General features: G+C 46.8%; 1 protein-coding gene across 1 annotated transcript; it reads left to right on the top strand.

The window, feature by feature from the left end:
* The first annotated feature begins 17,964 nt into the window (after nt 1–17,964).
* On the top strand, nt 17,965–21,003 carry MEX3B (mex-3 RNA binding family member B). Its single transcript, XM_049812521.1, is given in 3 exon segments — nt 17,965–18,470; nt 19,432–20,399; nt 20,401–21,003. Coding segments are annotated over 3 exon segments (1,788 nt in total). The 5' UTR covers nt 17,965–18,202; the 3' UTR covers nt 20,953–21,003.
* The last annotated feature ends 4,440 nt before the right edge of the window (nt 21,004–25,443 follow it).

Raw genomic sequence — 25,443 nt, forward strand, 5'->3', positions numbered from 1 at the left:
CAAAATCTCCTCTGAAAGAGACATGCACTGTGCAACTATAATGGTACCTTTTAGCAGAAAATGCCCTCAGAACAGAGGCATAAAACCAACCTAACAGTTTTAAGGACAAAACAGCCGTGAGGTTTAGAATAAATGGGGGTCTTCATTTTATTCTATGTTGCATGTGGAAGCATGCCAGGACAAGCATGCATACGTTGTCCAAGGAGCTTGCAACAGCAGTTCTGTCTGTAAGGCTGTTCAGTTTACGAATGTTGATGTTCTTGGGAATGCATTCATGTACCAGTAGAGGGCACGCAGGCTTCATTAAATGGGGACATGTGCTAATTAATAAATCTCGGAAGTAGGTAGGAGTCTACCTGCATCCATATCGTTCCCAGACAAAGCGCTCATTCAACGGTGCAGAAACTGCCAGTTCTAACAGACTCGCGTTATCTGAAATAGGCAGGAAGCGAAGGGGCATAAAGCACGTGTTTGGAATTACATAATCCGTAGTCAAACCGTGATCATGTTTCATGTTCATGCTTAGTCACACTGTGGCAGTGATTAGGGTTGACTAAACAGTTACTGTACCTCCCATTTGTTCCATTGTGTGGCATCTGCTAGCTCTGTTCATTGTTAAAGTCTCAATCCAGGCAAGTGACACGTAATGTGGATCAGCCCCATAATGAACTAGAGGAAATCAGGGAGAGAGAGTCAGCAGTTTTTATAATATATTAGCACAGGATTATTGGGAAATGTGAACTTAAAAGGAAGGCTATCTGCATCTTAGAAACTAAATCAAAGATAAACTGTACAGTAGACTCCTCTGTTTTATCCTGCCCAATGCACTTGCAGTACATTCATAATCTTCATAAAGGAGAAAATGAATTGGTGAAATAGGCGGTTTTATGATAATATCCCATATGTTATCAGATTCATGCAGGCAGAATCACACTAATGAAGAGAAATTGCAGTTTATGTAGGGCTTGCAGGCCTCGCTTAGGCAGATTAACAGTGGCGAGGGTAAGAAGCAGCACACTGCCTTGGCAGGCTGCCCAAGAACTAATCAATGCAGATGGAGTCAAAGGGACTGCGAGTCTGATTCCCAACAGTTTCATCTCAGAACTGGAATGACTGTATCCATCAGTGCTCCTTGATAAGACATCCTTTAAGCTTGTGGTAAGAATGAACCCATTTGGGGAGGCAGAGGCTGAGCAATGCTAAAAGCGATGACTCCACATGCGGTGCAGGGGAGAGGTGGGTGTTTAATTTTAGCTACTGACCTGATTTCATGCTGAATGACAAGTATCTATAGGAATCCTCAAGGGCCAATCAGTTGCTATGCTAGTGAGGCTTTTGGAGAAATGCATTTAATTTTATTCAAGTGATGCCTTTAAGGAAGCAATTATAATTTTAGCTCTCAGAAGTTCTGACTCCTTCAGGTTGATTTTGTCTGGTGCTAAGCTGAATTTCTTTCATGTTGCTGAAACTGAAGTCTAACTCAATTGTGTATTTAACATGGAACACACTAATGTTCTGAAATACCCCGATTTTCCTCTGTGCTGTCCAATTTTTTCACCAATAGGAAAGCAGATTTGGTGCAGAATCAAAACAACTGAAGGTCTTTTGCTATTTGCATGCACATCCTGAAGTGAAGTTTAGAAAATGAAGCCACTGCAGAGCCTCATCATTGAGGAACTCCTTTGCAGAGGGTTCTCATGTGTGGCTTTGTGCTTGAAGAAAGTGTACTTGTGGTGACCCAGGAGAGGGCTTTCATTTTTCAAGAGGAAGACTGGCAAACATCTCAGTCCACATACCAAGTCCCTTGTCATAGAAGACACTCATGAAAAAAATATGAGAGTTGGGCCCACACATGGGGCACATGCTTCTCTTCTCACTGGTGATAGCACCCTGGCCACTACGAACATTAGTCACTTGGAGTACTTCCCTTGGCATAGTGTGTTTCTAATAAAAAATGAAGGCTGCTTTCAGCCAGGAGCTAAGCATTAAGTTGTCCAGTATTACTGCATGTTTAAATATAAAGTAGTAGGGCTTTTACTACTGCTAATAACACGGGGTAGCATGCTCAGTTGTTGTGTTCATACTCCATGCTGCTGCTGCTCCTGGCTTATGTAGGTAGCGTTTGGGTCCAGGTTTGGTTCATGCCCATCTTTCCATAGTCATATTGATTGATTTGAAAGTTTACGCCTGAAGATCCCTTTGCCTTTATCCCTCCTCCCCGCTTTTGACTTCAGTGAAAGACGGCTGGACCCAAATGCCAGGCTTTGTGGATGGGATTTGTTTTTCTGTGGCTAGTTGCTGACTGGAACCTCATCTGCACGTTTGTATTGGCTTTTTATTTTCAGTTGTCTCTGAATCTGTCCAGTGATTAGTTTGTTGACAGATGGCTTTTCCCTTGAATAAGATACAGTGACTAGATGTTCTGAATGTCCCAGAAGGGCTCTGGCATTTGTCCTGAGGACAATGAAAAACACCCTGGCATTTTCTGCCTTCTCTGAATTTGCCTTTCATTTGTGTATTGTATGCATTCCTCTAAGGATATGGAAAGAAAAATGTTAAAAAGTGGTTATACCAGGAAAAGTGACAGTTCAAAAAAGCCTTTTACTCAGCATACCTGCAGTTTCTGTGTATTGCAGTTCACGCTTACTTCCTTCAGTAAATAAATACGGTTTTTACCACTGTTTGAAGCTAACGCAGCAAAAAGAGAAGGATAGATTTGATTCCACTTGCTCTGTTTTGACTGAGTTCCCATCCCTTGCACCCATGCAAATGGTTTGAGGCTCTGAGGTTGCACAAACAATGCAGACAGTACAATGGAAAGACAACAGGGTTTCCACATGGGTATAGTGGGAGCTGTGGGACATTTCCTCAGTGGTGACGTGCAAGGAGAAAAGAACTTAATCTGACTCTGTCTCCAATTTGAGTCTGCAGGGTTGGCACCTAAGGGAGAGGAGGATCCCTCTCCCTATTGTTATGTTAACCAGCCTTGAAGTGGAACTGCTGAAATGCAATCACTGAAACACACTGAAACCAGGCACCCTGTGATGCTAGAACTGGTCCCTTTTCTGAAAGGAAAAGAATCTCAAAATTATAATACTTTATATAATCTCTTAATCACAGCTCTCATGAAACAAAAGCCTTCTAAGAGCATCCTTTCTTCAACAGTGGCAGACAAAAAAGCCTCATCTAAGTAATGCACTTGCTGAACCCACTGTGCTGCTGCAGCTGGGTACTAGGGACAAACTCACCCTTTTCCCCAGAGACAGTGATGTGCAGAAATCCACCCTCTTCTTTTTTTTTTTTTTTCTTTTTTTTTTTTTTCCTGCACCGAATTCTTCAGTTTTGCAGCATGTGAGTCAACTTGTAAAAATGACTCACAAGCTCATTCCAGCCTTCTGAATTGGGAGCCCAATTAAAATACTACTTGTAATGCACATATTGAAGAGAACGAAAAGTGTCTGTTCCTGAGTGTCAGGCATTAGCATAGCATATCTGAAGGCCTGTCTTGAGCTACTCTGGTATTTGCCAGCAGGAAACCTCGTGTTTAATTAAGATACAGGTAACAGAAAAAATATTTTGAAAATCGACTCAGCTAAAAAAACCATGTAATTAAACTATAAATTTGATCAATTATAAATATATCAAATTTTATTATTTTTTAAATATTTTTTATTTATATAGATGCAATGCTATTGTTGGATAGAATGTTTTATTTATAAGATATTGAAAAGGTTGTTTTTCTGCAGGGCTACAATACCTGGCAATCGGCTTCTACTGTTGCTGGTTTGACTTTTGGATAGACATTGTCATTGGTGTAACTCAGTGTCATGTGGGCAGGTGCCCCCGTAGAACGGCAGGGGTAATTCTTCACAGTCTCAATCTTTGGCCTTCAGTGAACCTTTACATCAGGACCAGCCAGTCTTTCTGACATTACCACCCACGTACCAAAATCCTCTCTGGAAGGTGATCTCACGGAAGAAGTGGCAGTAGCTGTACTACAGCACCTGGACTGAGTTTGAGTGCACTGCAGGTTATGGAGTGACTCAGTAGTATCAGCCCCAGCTTTCCTGACACATTTCCTTTCACGGGTGAGAACTCAGTCATGCTGCAGGCCCTGTTGACATAGTCCTAGCACTGTCTTGAATTTTGACTGGTATAAGTCATATATAGTCCAAAACTAGGCATCGTCCACGCCAGCACCACATTAGCAATCAGATTTTTGCCAGCAGGCAAATGTCTCCAGAGAGAGCATGCAGGCTGCAAAACATGTCATCCAAGCTTAGCAAAGATATGTTTGTGGTATTCGCATGTGGCCCTTTAACTAACATTACTTTCTGGCATATACATCACAGCGCTTTTACCTCCAGGATGTTTCTATGGCATCACTGTGAACCGTAGGGCAAGAAGGTGAGAGCTGCAGCAAAAAGCGAGGAATCGCCTGAGGAAAAGATGTTTCAGGGTGTGATCGCTCCCTGGTGTTCTCTCCTCTATCCAGCCATGGCCCTCCTTTTCATAGGCTTCTGTGTGATGGGTACAGAAGAGAGGTCATACCTAGGAGCAGCACTTGCCCAAATTCTCCTCCCTGGTCTCATACCACCATTGATCGTAATTTATGCCTGTTTCCAGAACAGTGGGTATAAAATGGTAAGGTCTGTAAGCCTGGTGGTACCGTGTCACCAGCCTTCTATGGTTGAGAAAAAAAAAACCCAATCTTACATTAAAGGGATGCACTGACAAAGGCAACAAGCTTAAATGAGAACTGCTTAAATAAACAGCTCTTCTGCCTTAAGTTCTTATTGAAAAGAACAAAATAAACTGGTCACACATTGTGGGAACTGCATGCACAGGAATATATTTTTCTTCAAATACAAGTCTAGTAATTGTAAAGATGAAGCCTTACCTTTGTCCTAGCAAACAAAGTTCATGCAAATCAAACGTGCACATATTGTTACCACTTATCAGTATGTAAATAACATACATGAATAACTGCCAGTAGGTGGTGGTGTGTGTTTTTCAGATAAGTTTGTAAGTTAGTACTGCAAGTGTTTCATGTTTGAGGTGATTTAGAAAGATCCTGTCATCTTTAATGTATGATCTCAAACCATCATTGCTTTGAATTCAGTCCCTGGTTTCACTGATTTAATAGTTCTGTTTCACAAACATCAGCCCATCTCAGAGAGGCATATTTTGATTTTCTTTTTCAAGCTTATGGACAAACCTAACTGGAAACATTTTGAAAAGTGCCAATTACTATAAGCCCTGAGAATTCAAATGCATGTATTCATTGGAATAATTGGATTGCTCTCTAGTGTTTCATTTTAGGAGGAGAGCTTTTGATAAATAAATGCATTATTTTAATGATTTATAAACTTAGAATTGCCCTGTCATAGAAGCCATTTTGAGAATTCCTGAAAGAGTTCACTGGAAAAGGAGTAATACAGTTACTGGACATCCAATTCTTTTCAGTGTCTCATCGTGCTTTGTAAAGAAAGGAAAGAAGTGACCATCTGGAAGAGGCTAAGGGGTTTGGTGGAAACCATCACTTCCTTGACCCCTGTGTTATTCCTTGCTGGGACTAATCTATACGAAATCAATGCTGTTCCCCCCAACTCATCACGCAGGAGGAGATGTCCACTTATACTCCCTGCCTGCCTGGGTGGACATTCATCCTTCCCCAGGTAACGACCAAACCGCATTTGCAGCCCGGCTGGTCTTTCTTACTGCCTTTGTTGTGCTTTTGGGAAAAGAGTGTATTTTTGTTTGGTGGAAGAAGGGGATGCCAGTGGTAAAGATTCTTTCTGTGGTGTTGCCTGCCAGGAAGTGAAGCAGAGGTCGGGAAAGGCTCTATAAATATTTCTGCAATAACTCAAAGGCAGTTAGCGTTTTGGTTGATTTGTTTTTCCTGGTGTGTATGAGACTGCTGTCCTCCGTGCAGGTGTCTGATTCATGTGGGGCTTCCTTTTTCTTTCTTTTCCTACTTATTTCCTGCCTCTGCAATTGTTGCTTGCACTTGTAGCACTTTTACTCAGCCTGGCAGTCCCACTGAATGCAATTAGGTTATTTGTGCAAATGCTTTTCATCATGAATACGGTCTGCAGCGTCAGACCTTTTGCTTCTTCCTTCTGCTTCTAACCTGTCCCTCCCAAGTTTCCTTTCTCATTGTTTTTCCTTTCACTTATGTCTGCCTGGTGTTAGAGCAAGCTAGCAGAGAAGGAAGTGGGGGAGGGCTGTTTCTGCAGGGGTTTCAGTGCAAATAGCTGCTTGTAATTTCTTGAGCAGATTAGGCTCTTCTTGGCATGCACTCAGGCTGAGAGAGAATCACTTATTGCCAGGTGAAGTCAATGTGTTTGTGCCACTGGTGTCTACAAGCTACACTGGCAGGAATTGTAGTGAAAGTAAGGAAGGGAGTAGTAATGGTCCCTTCCCAGAAGCAGAATTAGTGTAGCCCAGAGGCCCTGTACAGAGGAGGTCTGTGTCCGAGTCAGGTTGAACAGATTCCTCTTGAGCTCAGGGAGCTGTAGTCCTCCTGCACGTGGAGGAAGGCTTAGGTATATTGATGAGCCAAACTACCAAAACAGAAAGCTTCCATCTTTGATGGTGAATGACTCCTGGTTTCACTTTACTGCAGCTTGATTGATATTTACTTATTCACGTAATATTTTTTTGTCTCAAAGTAATACTTACGGTCTCCATTAATGAAAGAAAATGCAACATGATATAAATAGGTGTTGGAGGTGATCACGTGAGCTTGCAGCCTGCTTCCAGTCCCATGCAGCCATGTCCAACCACTCGAGGATGGAGGTGAAATGTAGTTAACCTGCCCTGTTTGTCTTCCTGTATTATCTATTGTTCTTAACCTGTTCCCTTGGGAACTAAGGGACTGTGTGGTAGAAGGTGGGATGGAATCCGATTTTGTGAAGAAATTATTCTTATTGACTGGAAATGATATCAAGTTAGCTGTCCAAAGTTGGAGTCCATTTGGAAAATGCTGACCTTAATATTTCTGTTCTGCTTTCTGTGTTTCAAACGGTAAATGCTAGAGACAAACTCAAGTAAGAGACATCCATTTTACCCTGATGTGTGTCCTCCCCAATATGTAAATGTATCTGTTAGTATATTGATAACAGAAAACAGATAGTGAGAGTTGGTTTTGTGCTTAGAGAGATTGAATTTAATGAGAAACGTAGACTGTCGAAGGGAGGAATCTCAGGGCTGGAAGCTGGTTGTATCATGTGGAAGGCAATAAACCACAAACTCAGTAGCAGAGAAGCGTTGCAGAAATGAGAACAGAGATGTTAATTTGGCAATTGAAATCAGCCATGCCGGAGACTTTGTAACTGTGTTTTACTTGTATAGAAACAAATAGTCCATCCTGGAGCAACAGTGTCTCTGCTGGATGTTTCTGTTTCTTCTTCTTGTTCAGTGGACTGGTGATACCATGATGTGTGGTGGTAGGTCTCAAAACTCCTTTGAGCTTTCTATCCAGAATTAAGGAGATGAGTGGGAGGTAGCTTTATCTAAGTGCACACAATATATAATCTGTGAATGAATACAAAACGTGAGCTAGATGGGACATTGTTCCTCTAACAGGACCAACTCGTCAATGCTACAACACTCTAAAAAAAAAAAAGATATTCCTTCTCAAACTACACGTAACATGGGGTTGTGCTCAGAAATGTACCTCATCTCATACACACAAATTCCCTTGAATATGGCTGAACTGCCTTTGTCCTTGTCTAGACAGTCTGAGAGCGGGACACAGTGCTAAGGTTTTTCATCTGAATCCCAAAGTGCTTTTCCTCTGGATTCAATTCTCCCTCTTGAGTTAACGTGGTCTGAAATACAAAAACTAAGAACATCATAATTGTTATTTCCATCTTCCTTTCAACATTTCCTTTCTGCTAGGAAGCAGGAAAAGCATAAGGGTGACACGCTTCAGTTTATACTCTCACCTCTGGCTGCCAGAGCTGTAGAAGCTGGGAGGCTTTGACAAGGCAGATTTGGTGAGGCTGAGCTGGGGCTTATTCCGTTACATCTTGCCAGTGCAGCTGTGGCAGAAGTCCTGACTGGGAGCCTTTAACACTGAGCATGACACATAAGCCAGAAGGATATAAACTAACCTCCAGCTCACTGGCTGAAAGTAGGAGAAATAGTTCTAGAAATCCCATCAACTTTCACCCAACACCTTTGCTTCTGGTTGTAGACAGTGCAGTTAAAAGTACAATTGAGGGTTTGGGTTCTTTATCTAAAGTACAGTTTTGACAGGGGTTACTAAAAGGCAGTAAAAGTGAAAGAATGTTATGCTTCTTCAATCAGTCCCTTCTCAATGATTGCCATTTGAGGAATGAGGATGTCGAATTTGCCGTGTTGCACAAAGTCATGGCAGCTGTTCCATATTGCTACATTAAAATGGAGATCTATTCAAATTGTCTGACACTTCCAGCAAGCTTGAAAGCAATGCTTTAAAATATGACAGAACTCTAATTTGGGTCCTGAGGGATAGTCAGTAACACTGAAAGCAAGCGTCTTTTTTCCCCTACGGTCTTTAACTACTTTGTGTGTTTTCCATTTCCTTGCTAAATTCTGCTTTCTGTGGCAGCCATGTGATCCAGCTGAAGTCAACAGGATCGCTGAGAATGTCAAAGACCAAATCCTAGGCGAGAACATTTCAGCAGGTCTAGTCTGTTATGACAATAAATATTTTCAGGAATGTTGAAGCTATACTAACCTTTAAAAAAGAATGGCTCACATTTCTACTTTCGTTCTTCATAAATGCGTGGTGTCTCAATCTTCTCAACAGTTTCTTCATCTAAAGATAAGACTGGATTTATCTGTATCTGTAGAGGGTAATGCAATCTCTTGGTTTAGGAATTTGTAGAGGTCAGCCTTTGCCTGTTAACACACAATCAAATCTAACTTTCAATGCTAGTGCTGCTGCTTTAGTAACACTAATTTTATAAAGGCTAGGAAAACTCATCATCTAGGAAATTGTGTTCTTTGAAACACGTGTAATTCCAGACCTGTGCTTCAGAACTCAAAGTTTAGCTAGCTCGATTTGTTGTCACCACAAAATATTGTTTAAGAGCATTAATGTTTTTATCTGGTAATTTTTATTCCACAGAAAGAATGCATTGTTGACATCTCTTAGCATTATTTTTTTTTGTCCTAAATATGCCAGTTCATCACTTATACTGAGCATTAATGACCACAGTAAGTGTAGCATTGTGATGTATTCAGGAAATATTTGACGAGGCTTTATAAATGCTGTTCCTTGTGGGTGAAATTCACCTGCCCAAAGCTCAAATAAATACGTGACAGACTCTTCTGCTAACACAATTCCAATTCCACTGCTATCTGTTCTGTTTTGCTTCCCACACATCCTGTAATGACAAAGATACTCTCTTCTAAAATACCATTTGCTTTTTCAGGGTGGCACCGGAAACTACAAAGGGCTCAACAGGCCCTGGAAAGAGCAATGTGCTATTGATTAATCTGTCCTCTGAATGAACTCTGGTAAAGAGCTATATTTCCAAAATCCTAGATGAAAGAATATGTATACAAATAATGGCAGGAGGAGTGCTCTCTGGGATGATATGACTACATAAATAAGCAGTTCTTCAGTGCAGCATGTGGTTTTCTAATTTCCAGTAAAATGGAATGAGTCACACATGACAACACCATTGCCACTAACCAGTGTGGCATGGCATCTGAAAAAGATAGCACTGGAAGGGTGTGAACTGCAGAGCAGATGATGGGGCTTGAAACATCTTGTTTGCTTTGGCAGAGCAACCAAAATCTTGATGCTTTCCCACAATCTGCTCCAAGGATATAGGTTTTGCTCTGCTGTATCAGATTATTACTCTGGGAATTTGTGTGTCCTGCCTTTGCCAATGGACAGCTCTTGATGCTTCAGATAAAGATAAATGCCTAGACTCCCCACAGGGGAATTCCAAAGTTAGATGGTGTTTCTTCAAGTAGGGTTTACGTTACTGCAGAATTAACCAGGGGAGGTTTTCTTTCTCCAGTACCAAATCATAAAGGATACATCTACTCAGTCAGGCAAACAAAGGCCCAAGACAGCTCTCAAGTCCAGGCTCACATACCATACATATTATTTATATGTAAGTACATGCTCTGGTATGGGCCTTAGGCCGAGTTCACTCCAGAGGGAAAGTCTAGCCATAGTCATGTCTTAGCACAAGCCCAAGATTTTCTTCCTCGTGTTTGGAAAGGTGCTGCTTGGCAGCACAGCTGCACAGGAGCAAAACTCCCAGTGATTGCTGCTGCTGTTGAACCCTGAGTCTGACATGTGATGATATGGAGTCTCAAAAGATGAAGGCCCAAATTAAAGGGATTAAAAACAAACCCCTCCTTTTCATTTCTGCTCTCAGGCCTCTAGAACTGAGGATCAAATCTTCTGGTGTTAATAAACTGGAACTCTGAAACTTTTCACGCAAAATGCCTCCAGCAAAACTGGAGGCATATGTTCAAAAAAAGAAAGCTGAAAGTGGTGTAGCATACTTGCCTGGTCCCTGTAGCAGAGCGTTAAAGTTGTCAGGTTGGTAGTCATGAATGACTTGTGCTTTCTTGGATCTATTATATGAAAGTGGCATCAGACACTTTTGCCTTCAAATGTTTCTCAGAACAAATACTTGTGCCGTCCTCCCACCCCGCCTCTAACAAGTAATACTTTTTCTCCTCCTGACACATCCCCAAACAGCACTGCTGAGTGCTGTATTTAGGCAGAGTTAATGGTGATGTTCTAGGTGCCCAGCACTACATTTTCATTGGTTTACATTGCTTCCTCCCTGTCAGTATTGTCCACGCTAAGGGCTCAGGAAGAACAGTAGTTTAAGCTGCAATTTAATTCCCTGTAGATGGAGATTTGCTGTGACAGAAATGCCTGTCATCCTGGCAGTCTCTCACATCTGCTGGAGGCAGAAGAGTATGTGAAACAATAACTCTGCCAGCAGATGTGGTTCTGTAGGGACAGTAGTGTCTGTGGTACGAAAATTCTCTCCCAAAATACAGATCTGTGGGGACAGTAAGGGTCTGTGTCAGTTACAACTTTGCAGCATCTGCTGGGACAGTAATGTCTGTGATACGTAAATGCATCTCTGCATCTGCCGGGTCAGTCAGAGAGATGTATTGTATATACCCACTTTTAGATGTGAAAATCTCCTTCACTTTAATTTAGGGGATTTGTTTGATTCTTCTTCCCACAGAGTTAATAAGAACTGTCTTATGTAAGAAGAGCTAAAGGTATTCGTGAGTCTTTTGCACGTAGGGCAGACATTGCCACATCTCAGCTGCCAAGAAATACTGCTACATTTTCTCCTTCCATAGTATTAATCATTAATGGCTTTGTTCTCAATGAACAGCCCGAGTATCTTCAATGATGCTCTTGTGAGTGCTAATGCTTCGTGGTTGCAGTGAGAGCATCACATGAGAAATGTGTTTGTTCAGAGCAGAGATGCACCACAAACACAGCATTCTGACCCAGACCAGATTTCAAACATTCCTAAGTACAGGTGTGCGCAGATAAAGATTTTTAATTTGGCCTCATCTCTAGGTTAGGCACCGGACTCGGATGAGGAAGGATTGCACTGGAGACAGTCAATTTTTCCAGGAGCAGAAACTCCATTCAGATGTCAGGGTATTTTGCTACAACAAAGGCTGATGTTGACATTTTTCCTTGGATAGAGACAGATGCAAGAGCTTCTGCCTCAAGGTTATCCATTATACAGTATATTAACTAGATGTTTTAACATTGTGCTTCCTGCAGGGACAGAAATGAATGATGATTAATACTTATCAATTAAAATCTAATCTTTTCCCATGTGTATTTATATGCTGAACTTCAACCTACAAGGCAATTCCGTGACAGGAATTAGATACTTTTCTATTGGAGAGCACGGGGATTATGGTCAGGGATACATTATTCACTCATTTATTATGAGTATTGTATTTGTGCCTAGATTTTTGCCTAGGCACTGCATATAAACATAGTCTCTATACAAAGGAGTTTATAAACGATTAGCATTAAAGGGACAATTATTTTCTCTTCCTTCTTGTAGCAGCACCGAGTAGGGGGGAGAGGAATGGAAGAGAGAGGAAGCAAAGGTTGTGCGTGTTTTATGAGCATAATTATAATTAACTATTTCAGAGATTAAAATTAAATTAAAATTTAATTACAATTTACTGTTTCAGAGATTAAAACTGAGGAAAAAAGACTCAAGGTTATGAGCTACCTCACAGATCTATGAGTTATCTAGCTCAGTCTAAACATACAGATATAAATTATTATTCTTTTTAATCTAGCCACTGTTTAATAGACGGTGCCCACGAGTGTGATAGGTGCTTTACAGACTTGAGATGCCAGTGCTGCATCACAAACTGAATACTGGCCCAAGGGCCATGGTAACAAAGAGCTCCAATCCCGCAGCCGCGCACAGAGGAGCGCTCCACTGAGAGCGCTGCACACAGGAGCAGCCTGGAAGGCTGGACTCTAAACATGTAATGTGAGAGCAAAGGAAAGGCAGAAGTGATTTTTATTTTCGAACTCTGGTCGGCACGGTTGTTAAACGCCACTTAATTCAGATATACTGGGCGATAACCCTTGTTTGTAAGCGAGAGGCAGAATGGAACAATAAATGAAGGAGGCCACTCGCAATCCAGGTGGAGAGTTTTAAAGTAGGCAGGTGATCTGGCTGGTTAGTTCTGATTTATTATAAAGGCATCTTTGTGCTTTTTGAATCGCCTTCCATCGGTCATGTTAAACAAAATGGCATTCTTGTAAGGCAGTTCATTCACTACGCACATGCACACACTAATCATTCGTGTCAAACTAATAGCAAATGCATATGAAGAAAGTACGGCATGTGATGCCTATTACAAAAATCTTTTTCATTTTAATACACTGGAAACAAGGATTTTAGTTTAGTAAAGCCAGTAGCAACTGGTATAAATTCACAGTACTGTGTCAACATTTTCAGAGACTGATTTTGACTGTTAAAGGCCTGAGACTTTTTCTGGTTTGTGGCAAAATTGCTTTTCACAAGTTGTCCCAGAAGATCTTTGGTTTTAAAAAAAATATTACGCAAATGAATTCTATAACAGAGATAGGGGTAGAATTATGGGGATGAAAGCGCATGTGGAGAAAATCATCAACATCATCTCCCCGTTTATATTTTTTGATGTGACATTCCTTATCATGAGGGAGAGGGGCACTTCTGCAGCTTTCCTGCCCCCGAGCTTCCTTCCATGTCAGAGAGGTATCACAAAGCAACTCAGTAGTCCATCTGCATTTTATTTCTTGCCGTTTATTAGCACAACCATACTGTTTTGAGAGCTCTGCCCATCCCTTAGTATAAAGCATCCAAAGTGGTTGGAACAACTGGTGGAAAAATAATAAACATTTTCAGCTGCAGTTGTTCAGATTCTGGATGAGTTGTTTATAAATGTCTTGTCTAGAACTGTCAGGAGGTGGAGCTAACATCACTGAAAGATGATAAATTCTGACATGGTGCTCTGAGATTTCACTGCCACTGAATGTAGGTTAATATGGGATTCAATAGGAAATCTGGCTTGTATATTGCTACATATTACAGGAAACGAAGGAACTTGTCATTTGTCTGCAGATTGCTAATTGCAGTTTATTGCACATGCAAAAGGTTAATTTGGGTATGTTATCACAGTAATCACATGCACTTCTCAGAATAAACTATACTCCCAGTCTTATTGATGATGGGGCCTGTGGGATTTGGGACATTATTTTGTAAGATTATGGCAAATAACGAATTTTACAGTAAATGCTGTAACAGTAGGCAGCAGTGTCCTTAAGTGTAAGCAACTGGGATAGAGTGAAGTTGCAAGTCTCTGGTATGAAACACTTTTCCTTGACCCTTAATTTACTTATTCCCTGAGCTGCATGTAATTTATTCTTTGTGATGATACATTGAAAACAGAGGTCTCATCTATTCTAAATGAAAATTATATCCTATTCTTATCGTTGCTAATGCTTTGTATTTAGAGTAGTATTTAAAGGCCTCGGATTAATTCATGACCTCATGCTAGGTGCTGTACATATACACACAGTAAGCTCACTGCCCCAAAGACCTTACACTTTAATTAAATAAAGGTTGGAGGAAGGAAGTTCTATTACCTCTCTCACAAATGGGAAATGATAACAGAGAGAAACTAAAAGGACTGAGAATTACACTCCTCCTGCAATGAGTCCTGTATTTGCCTGTAATATATCCTCCCTTCCTGCTTTTGTTAAGTTGCTATAAAATGGTAGATAGATGGTTGGTCTCTCCCCCAGAGATGGAGTTTACTATAATTCTGCACGTTTCAAGGTTTCATGGAATGAAAGGTGTTATGTAGGTAGATAACACTTTAATTTAGACCTGATTAAGTGATTCCGAAGAAATACTTCTGTGGAGTAGATTCATGTGAATCTTGTGTGCATTGCTTGTTGCCATATAAGCACACTATTGCATAGATTCTGTGTTCCTGGGGGTGCCGCCCTGTTGGTACATGCGTGTTTTAAGGTACATCAGTATAACTTTTTCATTGTCACTATTATTATTCCCTGTAGTTTGCTCTTAAATGTTTTCTGAAATAGTAAAAAAGCAATAGCCCTCAAGATGTTGGACCGTTCCACAGGATTTGTAGGAGTCTTGAAACACCAGTGCACGCTTAGTCTCCCAGAAATGCATCTCCTTCTCGCCCTGCTGCCGGAAAGCATCATGCTTATTCTGAAATGCATTTTAAACGTTTTTAATCAGAACTTCTAGCTTAACATTAAAAAATAAAGCTAGATCAGCATGGAATTTTGCTTCGAGAAAATTTTTCCCATAGAGGAACAAAAACCTGAAGATAACTTGTTTTCCTTTTTCTCCTTAGTCAGTACATGGATGTTCAGTACAGTACAGTGATCTTGGGCAGAAACACAATCAAGAGTTTAAGCAGATGGGGTGGGAACGGGGAAGGGATTAAAAAAGGGGATAGTGTAAGTTAGGAGAATAAACAAAACAAAGAACGGGCAAAACCCAAGCACAACTCAACCACTCTTCTCGTATCTTTGCATTTCAGTATTTATGACCCTCCCTGTTGGACTTCAACAACAGTAATCCTCTATATTGACATGTCTTTCCCTCATCTCTGTCCTGTCCTGCCCCTATCTGGTAAATGGGTACAGTTACTTTCTGTCTCACAGATTTTAGAGTCCTGAAGTTAAAAAGACTGCAAAGCAGCAGCCTTTTAATTTTTATTCTATTTAATAATAAAGAGCATTATTTTTATTGCTGTCAAAGGTTCTGTCCATCTGCTTTTTCTCTGTTTAAAAAAAAGATGCTCGATGCTGAAAATAGTTAAGAGCCTTCTGTATCCTTGAGCGCTTTTAAGTAACCTGTCAGGTACCCCCTATGGAAACCATCACTGCTGCCTATGGGAGTAAAGTGTAAATTTGTAAAATAAATAATTTTTTAAATATGAAACTTCAGAATTCCCTTAGTTGATGGGACAGGGCAAGCACTTAAGAAAGCACATCACCAGTGTATACGCTTGCTAGAAAACAATCCACTGGAGCTTTGTTACAAAACCTGCAAACATCCTGAGGAAGTGACAGTAATTTGCAATAAACACTGCGTGTAAACAATTACCTGTGACTTGTTACACTTGTTTGTACAGGCAGCTGGCTAAACAGATCTGTGTGCACTTGTAAACGTCTGTCCTTGTCAAACTTGATACTGGAAAACAATTACTATTTGATTTCTCTGAAGTAAGAAAAAGTCAAGTCTTTTGTAGCCGGCAGCTGGCATGGACTAAGTAAATGTGGGTGCTTACAGATACACGGAGAAGAGCTGGAGAAATAAAATGTGACGGTGGTGTTTTTATGGGATCGGTGAGGACACTTTCATGTCCAGTCACCAGACTGAAGGAAGGTTTCTGTGGCAGGGTAGTTGATGAAAAAGCTGGTTTTACTGGTCGAGGGCTCCCGTGGCGGCAGAGAGGTGCAAGCAAGCGATGTGGTCACGCAGGGTCCAAAGAAGAGGCAGGGGCGGTTTATTTTCTAGTCGTTTGGCAAAATGGATGTAAGACGTTGGTGAAATTACGCTAGAGCAGTTATGTGTGATGCATTCCTCCCCTTCAGACACTTACGAAACAGAAACGCTGAAGTTGCAAGGCGAGGGAAAGCCGGGGAGCGCAGGATTTGCCAGTCACGCTGCGGACTCTTAACCGATAGCTGTCACCCCGCTCCATCCCCACGCCGGCCAGCCCGGCGGGCGGCGGAAGCCACAGGCCGGGCTTTAAGGCCCGCGCAGCCTGAAACACGGGGGCACTCGAGCAACTTGCCGCCACCTCCGCAGCGCCCAGGATGCACCGAGCCCGCAGCGCTGCCGGGGCAGGCGCCGGCGGCGCGGCTCCCCCGCCGCCGGTGCTGGCCCCCGAACCCGCGCCCGCCGGGGCCTCTGGGCCGCGGCGCGCCTCGGCGGCCGCAGCCCCCGGGCCCGCACTGGCGCTGCCCTGCCGCCTCTCAGGAGACCGCGGCTGGGGGCGGTCGCCGGCCCCGGGCCCGCACGGCTCCCCGGCCTCCCCCCGAGGAGGGCGGCTCCGTCCCGCCGCGGGGGACTCCCAGAGGTGGGGCCGCCCCGGGCAGAGGCTCCTCCGGGCGCAAGGGCCCCCCCCCCCTCCCCGCTCTCGCTGAGGGAGCCGGGGCCGGGCCGGGCCGGGCGGGCGGTGGGTCCTTTCCCTCAGCCCCGGCCGCGGCGGCGCCGCGCGGCCGCAGGGGGGGGGGGGCGGGGCGCGCAGGCGCAGGGCGCGCGCCGGCGGCGGGCGGCACCGCGCGCGAGGCGGCGGGGAGGGGTGCGGGGGGTGGGGGTGCCGCAGCCGCCGCCCGCAGCGTCCCTGAGGGGCGGCTGCCCCCGGGGCGCGGAGCCCGGCGGGCAGCGGCGCGCTCCGTTTGGCGTCCGGGAGGGTCGCCCTGTCGGCTCCGATCGCTGCTCGCCGCCTGGCAGGCGGGTCGCGGGGCGTCTCCGGGGCCGGCGAGCGGCAGCGCGCTCCTTCCGAGGCGGGCGGCACACAAAGGACGGCGGTGGCCGCTCATTTCGGCGCCCCCCCGCCCCCCGCCAAAAAAAACCCCAACCCAAACCCTAAACAAAAAACCCACCCAGCACCAAAAAAAAACCCCAAAAACCCCACCCCAAAAAAAGCCCAACCCTCCCCCACCGGCGCTCAGCTGGGAGCTGGCGGCCGGGAGCAGGCCTGCTTTCGGGAAGGGGGGGGGGACGGGGACGTCGAGGAGAGGGGCAGCCCGCGGACAATAGGCGCACGCCGGGCCGGGGGAATCGCAAACAAGCGCCGGGGTCCGGTATTGTTCCGCACCCGACAACAAAGAGCGGAGCCGGGCCGGGGTGCGGAGGACGGGGGCGGAGGGGGGGGGGGGGGAGAAAGGGGGAGGGGGGGGGGGTCAGCGCCGGCCCCTCCGCGCCGCGCCCGGCCAATGGGCGCGCGCAGCGATGGCGGCGGCGGCGCGGGGCTGTCAGCGATCGGCGCTTACGCTGCGGCGCCCGGCGCGGCCCCCCTTTCCCTTTCCCTTCCCTTCCCTTCCCTCCTTCCCTCCTTCCCTCCCTCCCTCCCTGCCTGCCTGCCTCCGCCCGCCTCTCCAGAGCCGTCTGGCTGCAGCAGTGCCTCAGACAGAGGAGGGGAGAGGAGGAAAAAAAAAAACGCTGAGTGAGTGGAGTGGAGCCTGGGAGGGGCTCCTTAAAGAAACGCTGCCGTCGCTTGGCATTGTGGCCGGCGAGGAACTCGAGGGGGGGAAGCCATCGGAGCTCCTCTCGCTATCCTCTTCCCACCCCCCCACCCCACCCCCAGCCGACAAAAAAAAAAAAAAAAAAAAAAAAGGAAAAAAAAAAAAAAAACAAAACCAACAACCGACCAAAAAACCTCGGGGGGGGAGTCGCGGGGGGGGGGGTCCTGAGAACATCTTATAAACCGGATTGCACTGAGAGGAGGAAAAAAAAAAAAGCAAAAAAGATACAAAATATACAAGCAAAAGGCAACAACTCCCCGGTCTCCAGCAGTCGCCCACCCTCCCTCTCCTTCTCTCCTGCTGGCCATCTGCCTTGGGTTTTCCTTTGTGTCTGATCTTTTACTACCGAGCCGAGTGCAGGAGGAGGGTGCACCACACACGGGGACTATGCCCAGCTCGCTTTTTGCAGACATGGAGAGGAACGGGAGCGGCGGCGGCGGCGGCGGCGGCGGCGGCGGTGGTGGTGGAGGGGGAGAGACCCTGGATGACCAAAGAGCCCTTCAGATCGCCCTGGATCAGCTCTCCCTGCTGGGGCTGGACAACGACGAGACGGGCTCCATTTACGACAGCGAGCCTCGGAAAAAGAGCGTGAACATGACCGAATGCGTCCCGGTGCCCAGCTCGGAGCACGTCGCTGAGATAGTGGGGAGACAAGGTGGGTGACCGCTGCATGCGAGGGGGTGTGGGTGAGCGGGTCTCCCCTCCGCGCTGCCGGCCGTGCGGCTCAGATGCGACACTGGCCATTCCCGTGAAAACTGCAGCCGTACGGCGGTGGCCACCGCCGGCTTCCCCCAGACAAAGAACAGTGCAGCAGACGTGATGTTTCCGAGGAGCGCTATGCATCGGTGTCGAGATGCACTTTCAGCTGCTGGGAGGGAGGGGGGGGGGGGGGGGGGGGAATCGCGAAAATAATAAAAAATCCCTCCTTTCCTCCGGCTGCAAAAGTTAGATTTGCAAAAGGAAACGGGAAAAAAATGGGAGCCTCGGTGCTTGGAGGGGTTTCTTTGTGCCCCCAAAGTTAGAAATCGTGGGTTATTTTTAAGGAAGAGAAATGGAGTGGGGAAGTGGAACAATGGGATTGGAATAAAGCATCCGCAGTGGGGAATGTGGCTCATTCGGTACAGCCGCTGCTCCTCACCTTCTTAAGAACTGATTTTATTTTTCCGAAAGGAAAGTGCTGAGCAGGAATGTGGACTGGCGGGTGTGTTGATATTTGTTAAGGCTGCTTGCATTTTTTTTATTATTTTTTTCCCCCCTTTTTTCCTCCTGGTTGTGCAGTTTTTCTGCACGCTCCTTTTTGTCGTCACCGTTCCTGTGAAGTGCACGTTGGTAGTTTTGGGGCAGTTTGCATGGCAGAGGTGTCGGTGGCCACTTGCGATGCCTTTGGGTGTGTGCCAGGGCTGTGGGCTGACATTACTTTACACCGTGACTGGGGCTCCTGGACGAGATGCCAGCGATGACCCGGGGTAGGGGGCAACGTGTGTTCGGGTGGGTGTGTTTCCCCCCCCCCCCCAGCTGCACCCAAATAATGGGTTGTAACCGGTTGTCGTGTCCCGTCCCGTCCCCCGTCCCCTTCCCCTCTCCGTCGCCCTCCATCTCCCGCATCTCGTTCCCAGGTTGTAAAATCAAAGCTCTGCGGGCAAAGACCAACACCTACATCAAGACCCCGGTTCGCGGGGAGGAGCCGCTCTTTGTTGTGACGGGCAGAAAGGAAGATGTGGCCATGGCCCGCAGGGAGATCATCTCGGCGGCCGAGCACTTCTCCATGATCCGAGCCTCGCGGAACAAGAACACGGCCCTGAACGGCACCGTTCCCGGCCCCCCGAACCTGCCCGGCCAAACCACCATCCAGGTGCGGGTGCCTTATCGCGTGGTGGGCTTGGTCGTGGGGCCCAAGGGGGCCACCATCAAGCGCATCCAGCAGCAGACGCACACCTACATCGTGACCCCGAGCCGGGACAAGGAGCCGGTCTTCGAGGTGACGGGCATGCCCGAGAACGTGGACCGGGCCCGGGAGGAGATCGAGGCGCACATCGCCATGCGCACCGGCGGCATCATCGAGCTGACGGACGAGAACGACTTCCACGCCAACGGCACGGACGTGGGCTTCGAGCTGAACGGCACGGGCAGCCTCTGGAGCAAGCCCACGCCGCCCAGCATCACGCCCACCCCGGGCCGCAAGCCCTTCTGCAACTACCGCAACGACAGCTCCAGCTCGCTGGGCAGCGCCTCCACCGACTCCTACTTCGGGGGCGGCACGGGGGGGGGCGGCGGCGCCCGCTTGGCCGACTACAGCCCCCCGAGCCCGGCGCTGAGCTTCACCCACAACGGCAACAACAACAACAACAGCGCCAACGGCTACGTGTACGGCGGGGGCGGCGGCGGCGGCGGCGGCGGGGGCGGCGGCGGCGGCGGCGGCGGCGGCAGCGGCGGCGGCGGCGGCGGCGGCGACGTCCTCTCGTCCCCGGACTGCTGCTCCGATCTGCCCTTCGACTCGCCGCCCGGCTTCGACCTGGCCCCCGCCCCGCCGCCGGGGGCCGCCCTCATCTGGCCGCAGTTCGAGCGCGGCCCCGCCGCGCCCCCCCTCGCCCGCGCCCTCGCCCGCCGCCGCCGCGGCCGCCGCCGCCGCCGCCGCCGCCGCGGCCGCCGCCGCCTTCCCGGGCGCCGCGCCCGCCAATGCCAACCTGGCGCTGCTGGTGAGCTGCCCCCGGCGGGGCGGCGGCGCCCCGCCCCCGGCGCGGCTCTCCCCGCCCCTGCACGGCAGCGCGGCCGGGCCCGAGCACCCGCTGGCGCGGCGGGTGCGCAGCGACCCCGGCGGGCGGCTGCTGGCCGCCTCCTACCCGCTGTACGCCAACGGGCTGGGCTCCCACCTGCCGGGGCTGCCCTCCGACTCGTCGGCCTCCTCCTCCTCGTCGTCCAGCTCCTCGTCCAGCTCGTCCTGCTCGTCGTCCGGCGTGCGGCGGAAGGGCAGCCGCGACTGCTCGGTGTGCTTCGAGAGCGAGGTGATCGCGGCGCTGGTGCCCTGCGGCCACAACCTCTTCTGCATGGAGTGCGCCAACCGCATCTGCGAGAAGACGGAGCCGCAGTGCCCCGTCTGCCACAGCGCCGTCACCCAGGCCATCCGCATCTTCTCCTGAGAGCCGCCGCGGCCGGTGGGGCCGGGCCGGGGCCGGGGGAGCGGCGGCCGGGTTTCGGGGCCGGGGCCGGGGCCGGGGCCGGTGGGACCCGCCCGCGGCCGGGGGTGCGGGCGGTGCGGGCTGCCAGCTGCGAGCGCGCCGCGGGAGGGCCGGGGGGTGGTGGTGACAGCGGGTGCATGCTATAAATAATAACGGGCGACTCCATTCTAGTGCTAGGCTAGTTTTTACACTGTACTTTAATACGAAGCTTCCAAAACCCCAACCCCCCACTTTTTTTTTATAAACGACGACGACGACGACGACGACGACGACAAAAAAAAAAAAAAAACAAAAAAAACCAAAAAACAAACAAACAAAAACCTTAAAAAAAATATCGAAAGTAGGAGATGCTTATGATGATGACAATGGTGTGTGGACTGTTAGTAAAACGTGCTGGTAGTTCCTAGGATGCTTATTACGAAATAATTAAATCTATGGGTGGATACTTTTCTGAATGTTCTTGGAAGGGCAAGAAGTTCCTGTGAAAAAAAAAAACCAACAAACAAAAACCATGATACTGCAGCTTTATCGAAGTTTAAAAAAAGAAAAAAAGAAAAAAAAACCCACAAAACTGTAACATATCTCTTATATATATTAAAAACGTTTAAAGGTTTTAAAGATAAATTGCATTAATACAGATTGAAGTATTTTATTCTTTTTTGACTTGAAAAATTATATTTCATATTGCAAAGATGTTTACAAGTATTTTAATTTAAGTTCAGTGAACTTTTTGTAGCTGGGTTAAATCTTTTTTATTTTAGTATGGCCTTATGGCAAAGAACACTGTATTATTTTAATATCACACAATTGTGAACGGAATTACAAACCATAAAATGTGTAATGCTTTGAACAGTATTCTGTTGGGATGGAGATTTTATAGGTTCAGAAAAAAAATCTTTTAAATCTGCTTCACCCAGCATATTTTCTATTCAGTGATATAAAGCATATTTTATTCTATATTATTACAAAAATGGAAATGTATAAACATATGTCAAAAGGAACTGTTGAAGCTTTCTAACATTTGTATAAATAGAATTCAGTGGAAATTACAAAAATTCTGTTGCACCACTATAGTTTTAGTATTTCTATTTTAATACATTTGTTTACCACTTGTTTATGTATATGTAGGTGACGTTACTTGAGCTTAAATGTACTTTACTGAGCAAAGTTTAAAAACAAAGTATATTTTATTTTATGATAAAGGGCCTTTAACCTCATGGTCAAATACTAATATTATATTTGCTGAGACAAAATTTGAAATTGTATCAAGAGTTTTATTTTTCTGACATTTAAAGTTCTACATAATAAAAGTAAAACTTAAGTAATGGTGCTACTTCATGTTTTTTTAAGTATTTCTATATAAATAAAATAAAATATTACAGAAAAAAAAAAAAAAGTACTCTGTGTGGTGACTTGATTTGACGTGCTGAGAGTGTCATTTGAATTTTTTTTGTTACCCGCTTGTAGCGCTGAAACGTGTTGGGTGTCATGTCAATGGTGCTGGAACTTTTTAGCTTGTGAAGGCTTCCAGAATAATCCTGCCAGCCATCATACCTTATAACAAGTTTTTGAGGGGGAAAAAAAAAAAAAGAAAAAAAAAAAATTGTTTTTTTTTATTATGTGGCATATTGCTGGGCTTATTCCACATCTAAAAATACTATTTTTTTTTCAGAATTTTTAGGCCTGAAAAATACCTGGGTTTATGTGACTTGTTACTTTTAGCAAATAAAGCGTGTGTAAGAAACGGAGCTGACAGCTTTCTTAGCTTGGCGATCTAGGAGCGGAGAGCAGGGGCGGCTCCTTTGTCGTGATGCGCCGATGGAGGCCTGAAGCCTGCGGGTCCTGGCTCTGCCATGCCCAGGGACCTCAGAACCGCATCTGGAGTGGGACGAGGGCTTTAGTATCCTTCCTCGGTTCTTGAAAGTGCTTCTTGGTGTTTGGCAGTTGTGGTTCGGGTAATTGGTGTTGACAAGCTTATTTGAATGAAAAATTTATTGCCGTGTAAAATTTGTTTGCTTTTGATGATGCCCACAGTGGTATTGGGGCTTTCTGGCTAATGAGCCTAGGAACCCGTCAGGCAAACCCCGCGATATTTTTGTTGCTGATGGTAGTCAACGTGTTTGAGTGACCTTGCTGGAAAAAGCGTGTTAGAGCAGATTTCAGAAGGTGGCTGCAGATCATTTTAAATGTTTGCTTCTGAGGGTGCCGGTGCACTTTGCAGCGGGCGAGCGAAAACAGCAAAACAAACCCAAACTGTGTAGCGTATTTCCTATGTTTTACTTTGTGCTCAGCAGTGTATGCCAGAGCTGCTCTGCTCTGCTCTCCTTCGTGGACTCCAGAGCTGCTGGTTGGGTGGGAAGGGGGAGGAGGGAGGATGCGGCAGGGGATGATGGGATCTCTTTGTTTGATTTGATTTGATTTTTGCTTCTTTCATTGAACTGTGATTGTGCTATCATCTGATTTACAGAGTTAAAATCCCTCACTGAGCGTTGCGTTTGTCTCGGGAAGCTTGTCGTTTTGAACGGTGGAAAAAAAATCCCCACTGCTGTGGAAAAGGATCCAGAGAGTGGCAGAGAAGATGCGCTTAAATACAGAAGTGGTACGGACATTGAAAAAAACCTTGGCAAAATTGGTTACCTTAAAGGGATCAGGAAGTTTAAGTCCACGTGTATATTTTCTTAATGATGGGTGTTTAGGAAATGAACTCAAAATGCGTCAATCAATTTCTCGTTTCAGTGTAAACATCCTGTACTGGTGTCTGGGAAAAGTTGTGAAAATGGCTATAAATAAAAAAGTGAATTTGATCACTTTGCTTGATTTTCCAAGCTTAGTGAAACTGAGCGGTAAATAGGGTGAACAAAAAGTGAAGACTGAATTCGCCTCCTTTCCCCCCCTCCCCTTAACGTACAATGCTGTGTGTCTCCATGGTGTTAACGGCGGTGGTACGGACGACTGTGAGCAGCTGACGTCCCTCTGGAGAACTGCACTCGTGCGGCAGCTCGACAACCACCCCGACCCGGGCAGGGTGGCAGGGCATCGCCCAGCTCGGCCGCCGAGTCCCTCATTAAGTGTCACCGGCCTCATCGTCCGTGTTCGTCTTTGCGGGACTTGGCTTTACTCTTTTCTTTACCAAACTGTAGCTGAAGCAAAGGCAATCTCCCCCTTCGACTGTGGCTCTGGCTGCCTTTTCGGCCTCTGTATGCCGTTTCACCCCCTGCGCGTGCTCCACGTGCGTGTCGTTTCTGGCCGGGAAGATGGGCCGCCGTGCCTTAACAACCGGTCGCGTTCGTTCCTCTCTGGCAATCACTTCGCCCGCAGAGGGACCGGTCCGGGTTACTCTTGCTTCGGCGTCCCGGATGCAGCGAGTGCCTTTTGCCCTGTCTTCCAAAGAGTGCGGGGTCAGCAGCACCCACCTGAGGCACCTCCGCTGCCCGGTCCCGCTGCCGGAGGGCATTTCGGAGGTGTACGGGCACACGCGGTGCCCGTCGCGTTACGGCTCGGCGCGTTCTGGTTGCGGTGCTGTGCCCCGAACCCGAATTTGCTCCCGGTGGCAGGGTGTCAAATCCCTTGTCTTTGGCTGGTGGGGAGGAGCGCCTGTGAGCAGGGGCGGCGTGGGGAGGAATGTGCGGGCTACACGTGTGCGCTGCCCCCCCCCCAGATTTATGCCGTAGGTCAGTCCCCTGGACCGCAGAGGCCATAAATCGGCGCAGAATTTGTCCCAGGGTCTGGGGCCATATGGTGTGCGGGAGCGGGAGAAGGAGAGGGACGCCCGCGCGGAAGGAGAATAAAGGCCTGTGTTTGGTGCGGGAATATTTCAAAGCCTGAGAAAGGGGCAAAGTTCAGTTTCTAATGGAGTGCTTTGAAATATAGAGATGTACATGGTCAATGTTTGTCTTCCAGAACAAAGATCGCTTTGTTTTTCGAACGTGTGCGTGTTGGTGCTGAAAACTGTACGGGGCTGGGGGGGGGGGGTTGGGTCTCCACCGCGAGAGGCTGCCCCGAAATCTCAGCAAGTGCTCGGGGGGTGGAAGCCCCCGGCGCGGGTGAGCAGCCTGGCCCTGCTGTCCCAGCTGGCTGGGGGGGCATCGGCGAGGACCGCACGTTCCGGGTGCTTCCCTGTCTTTGCTAACGCGCCTGTATGGTTCCCAGTGCGTATACGCATAATTATCTCAAAAAAGGATACATTTGAACTTGTAAGAATTATTATATACAAAGTCCTGAGCTTAATTATTCCTCTGTCCCTATCTTGTCCTCCGTGGAATTTGCATAACAATCAGACATCAAAGCCAGAGCCCTTTACCGGAAGAAAGGTCTTTCCACTACATTATTTTAATAAAATAAATTATAATGATCAATTTAATCTAAATTTACCCTGTAGATTTTTTTTTCTGCAAATCGATTGAAATGAGACTTAAAAGCAAACTTTAAATTTAGTAGTAAGAATCTAGTACA

Source organism: Accipiter gentilis, chromosome 10, assembly GCF_929443795.1.
Source record: "Accipiter gentilis chromosome 10, bAccGen1.1, whole genome shotgun sequence".
NCBI classification, from domain to species: Eukaryota; Metazoa; Chordata; class Aves; order Accipitriformes; family Accipitridae; genus Astur; species Astur gentilis.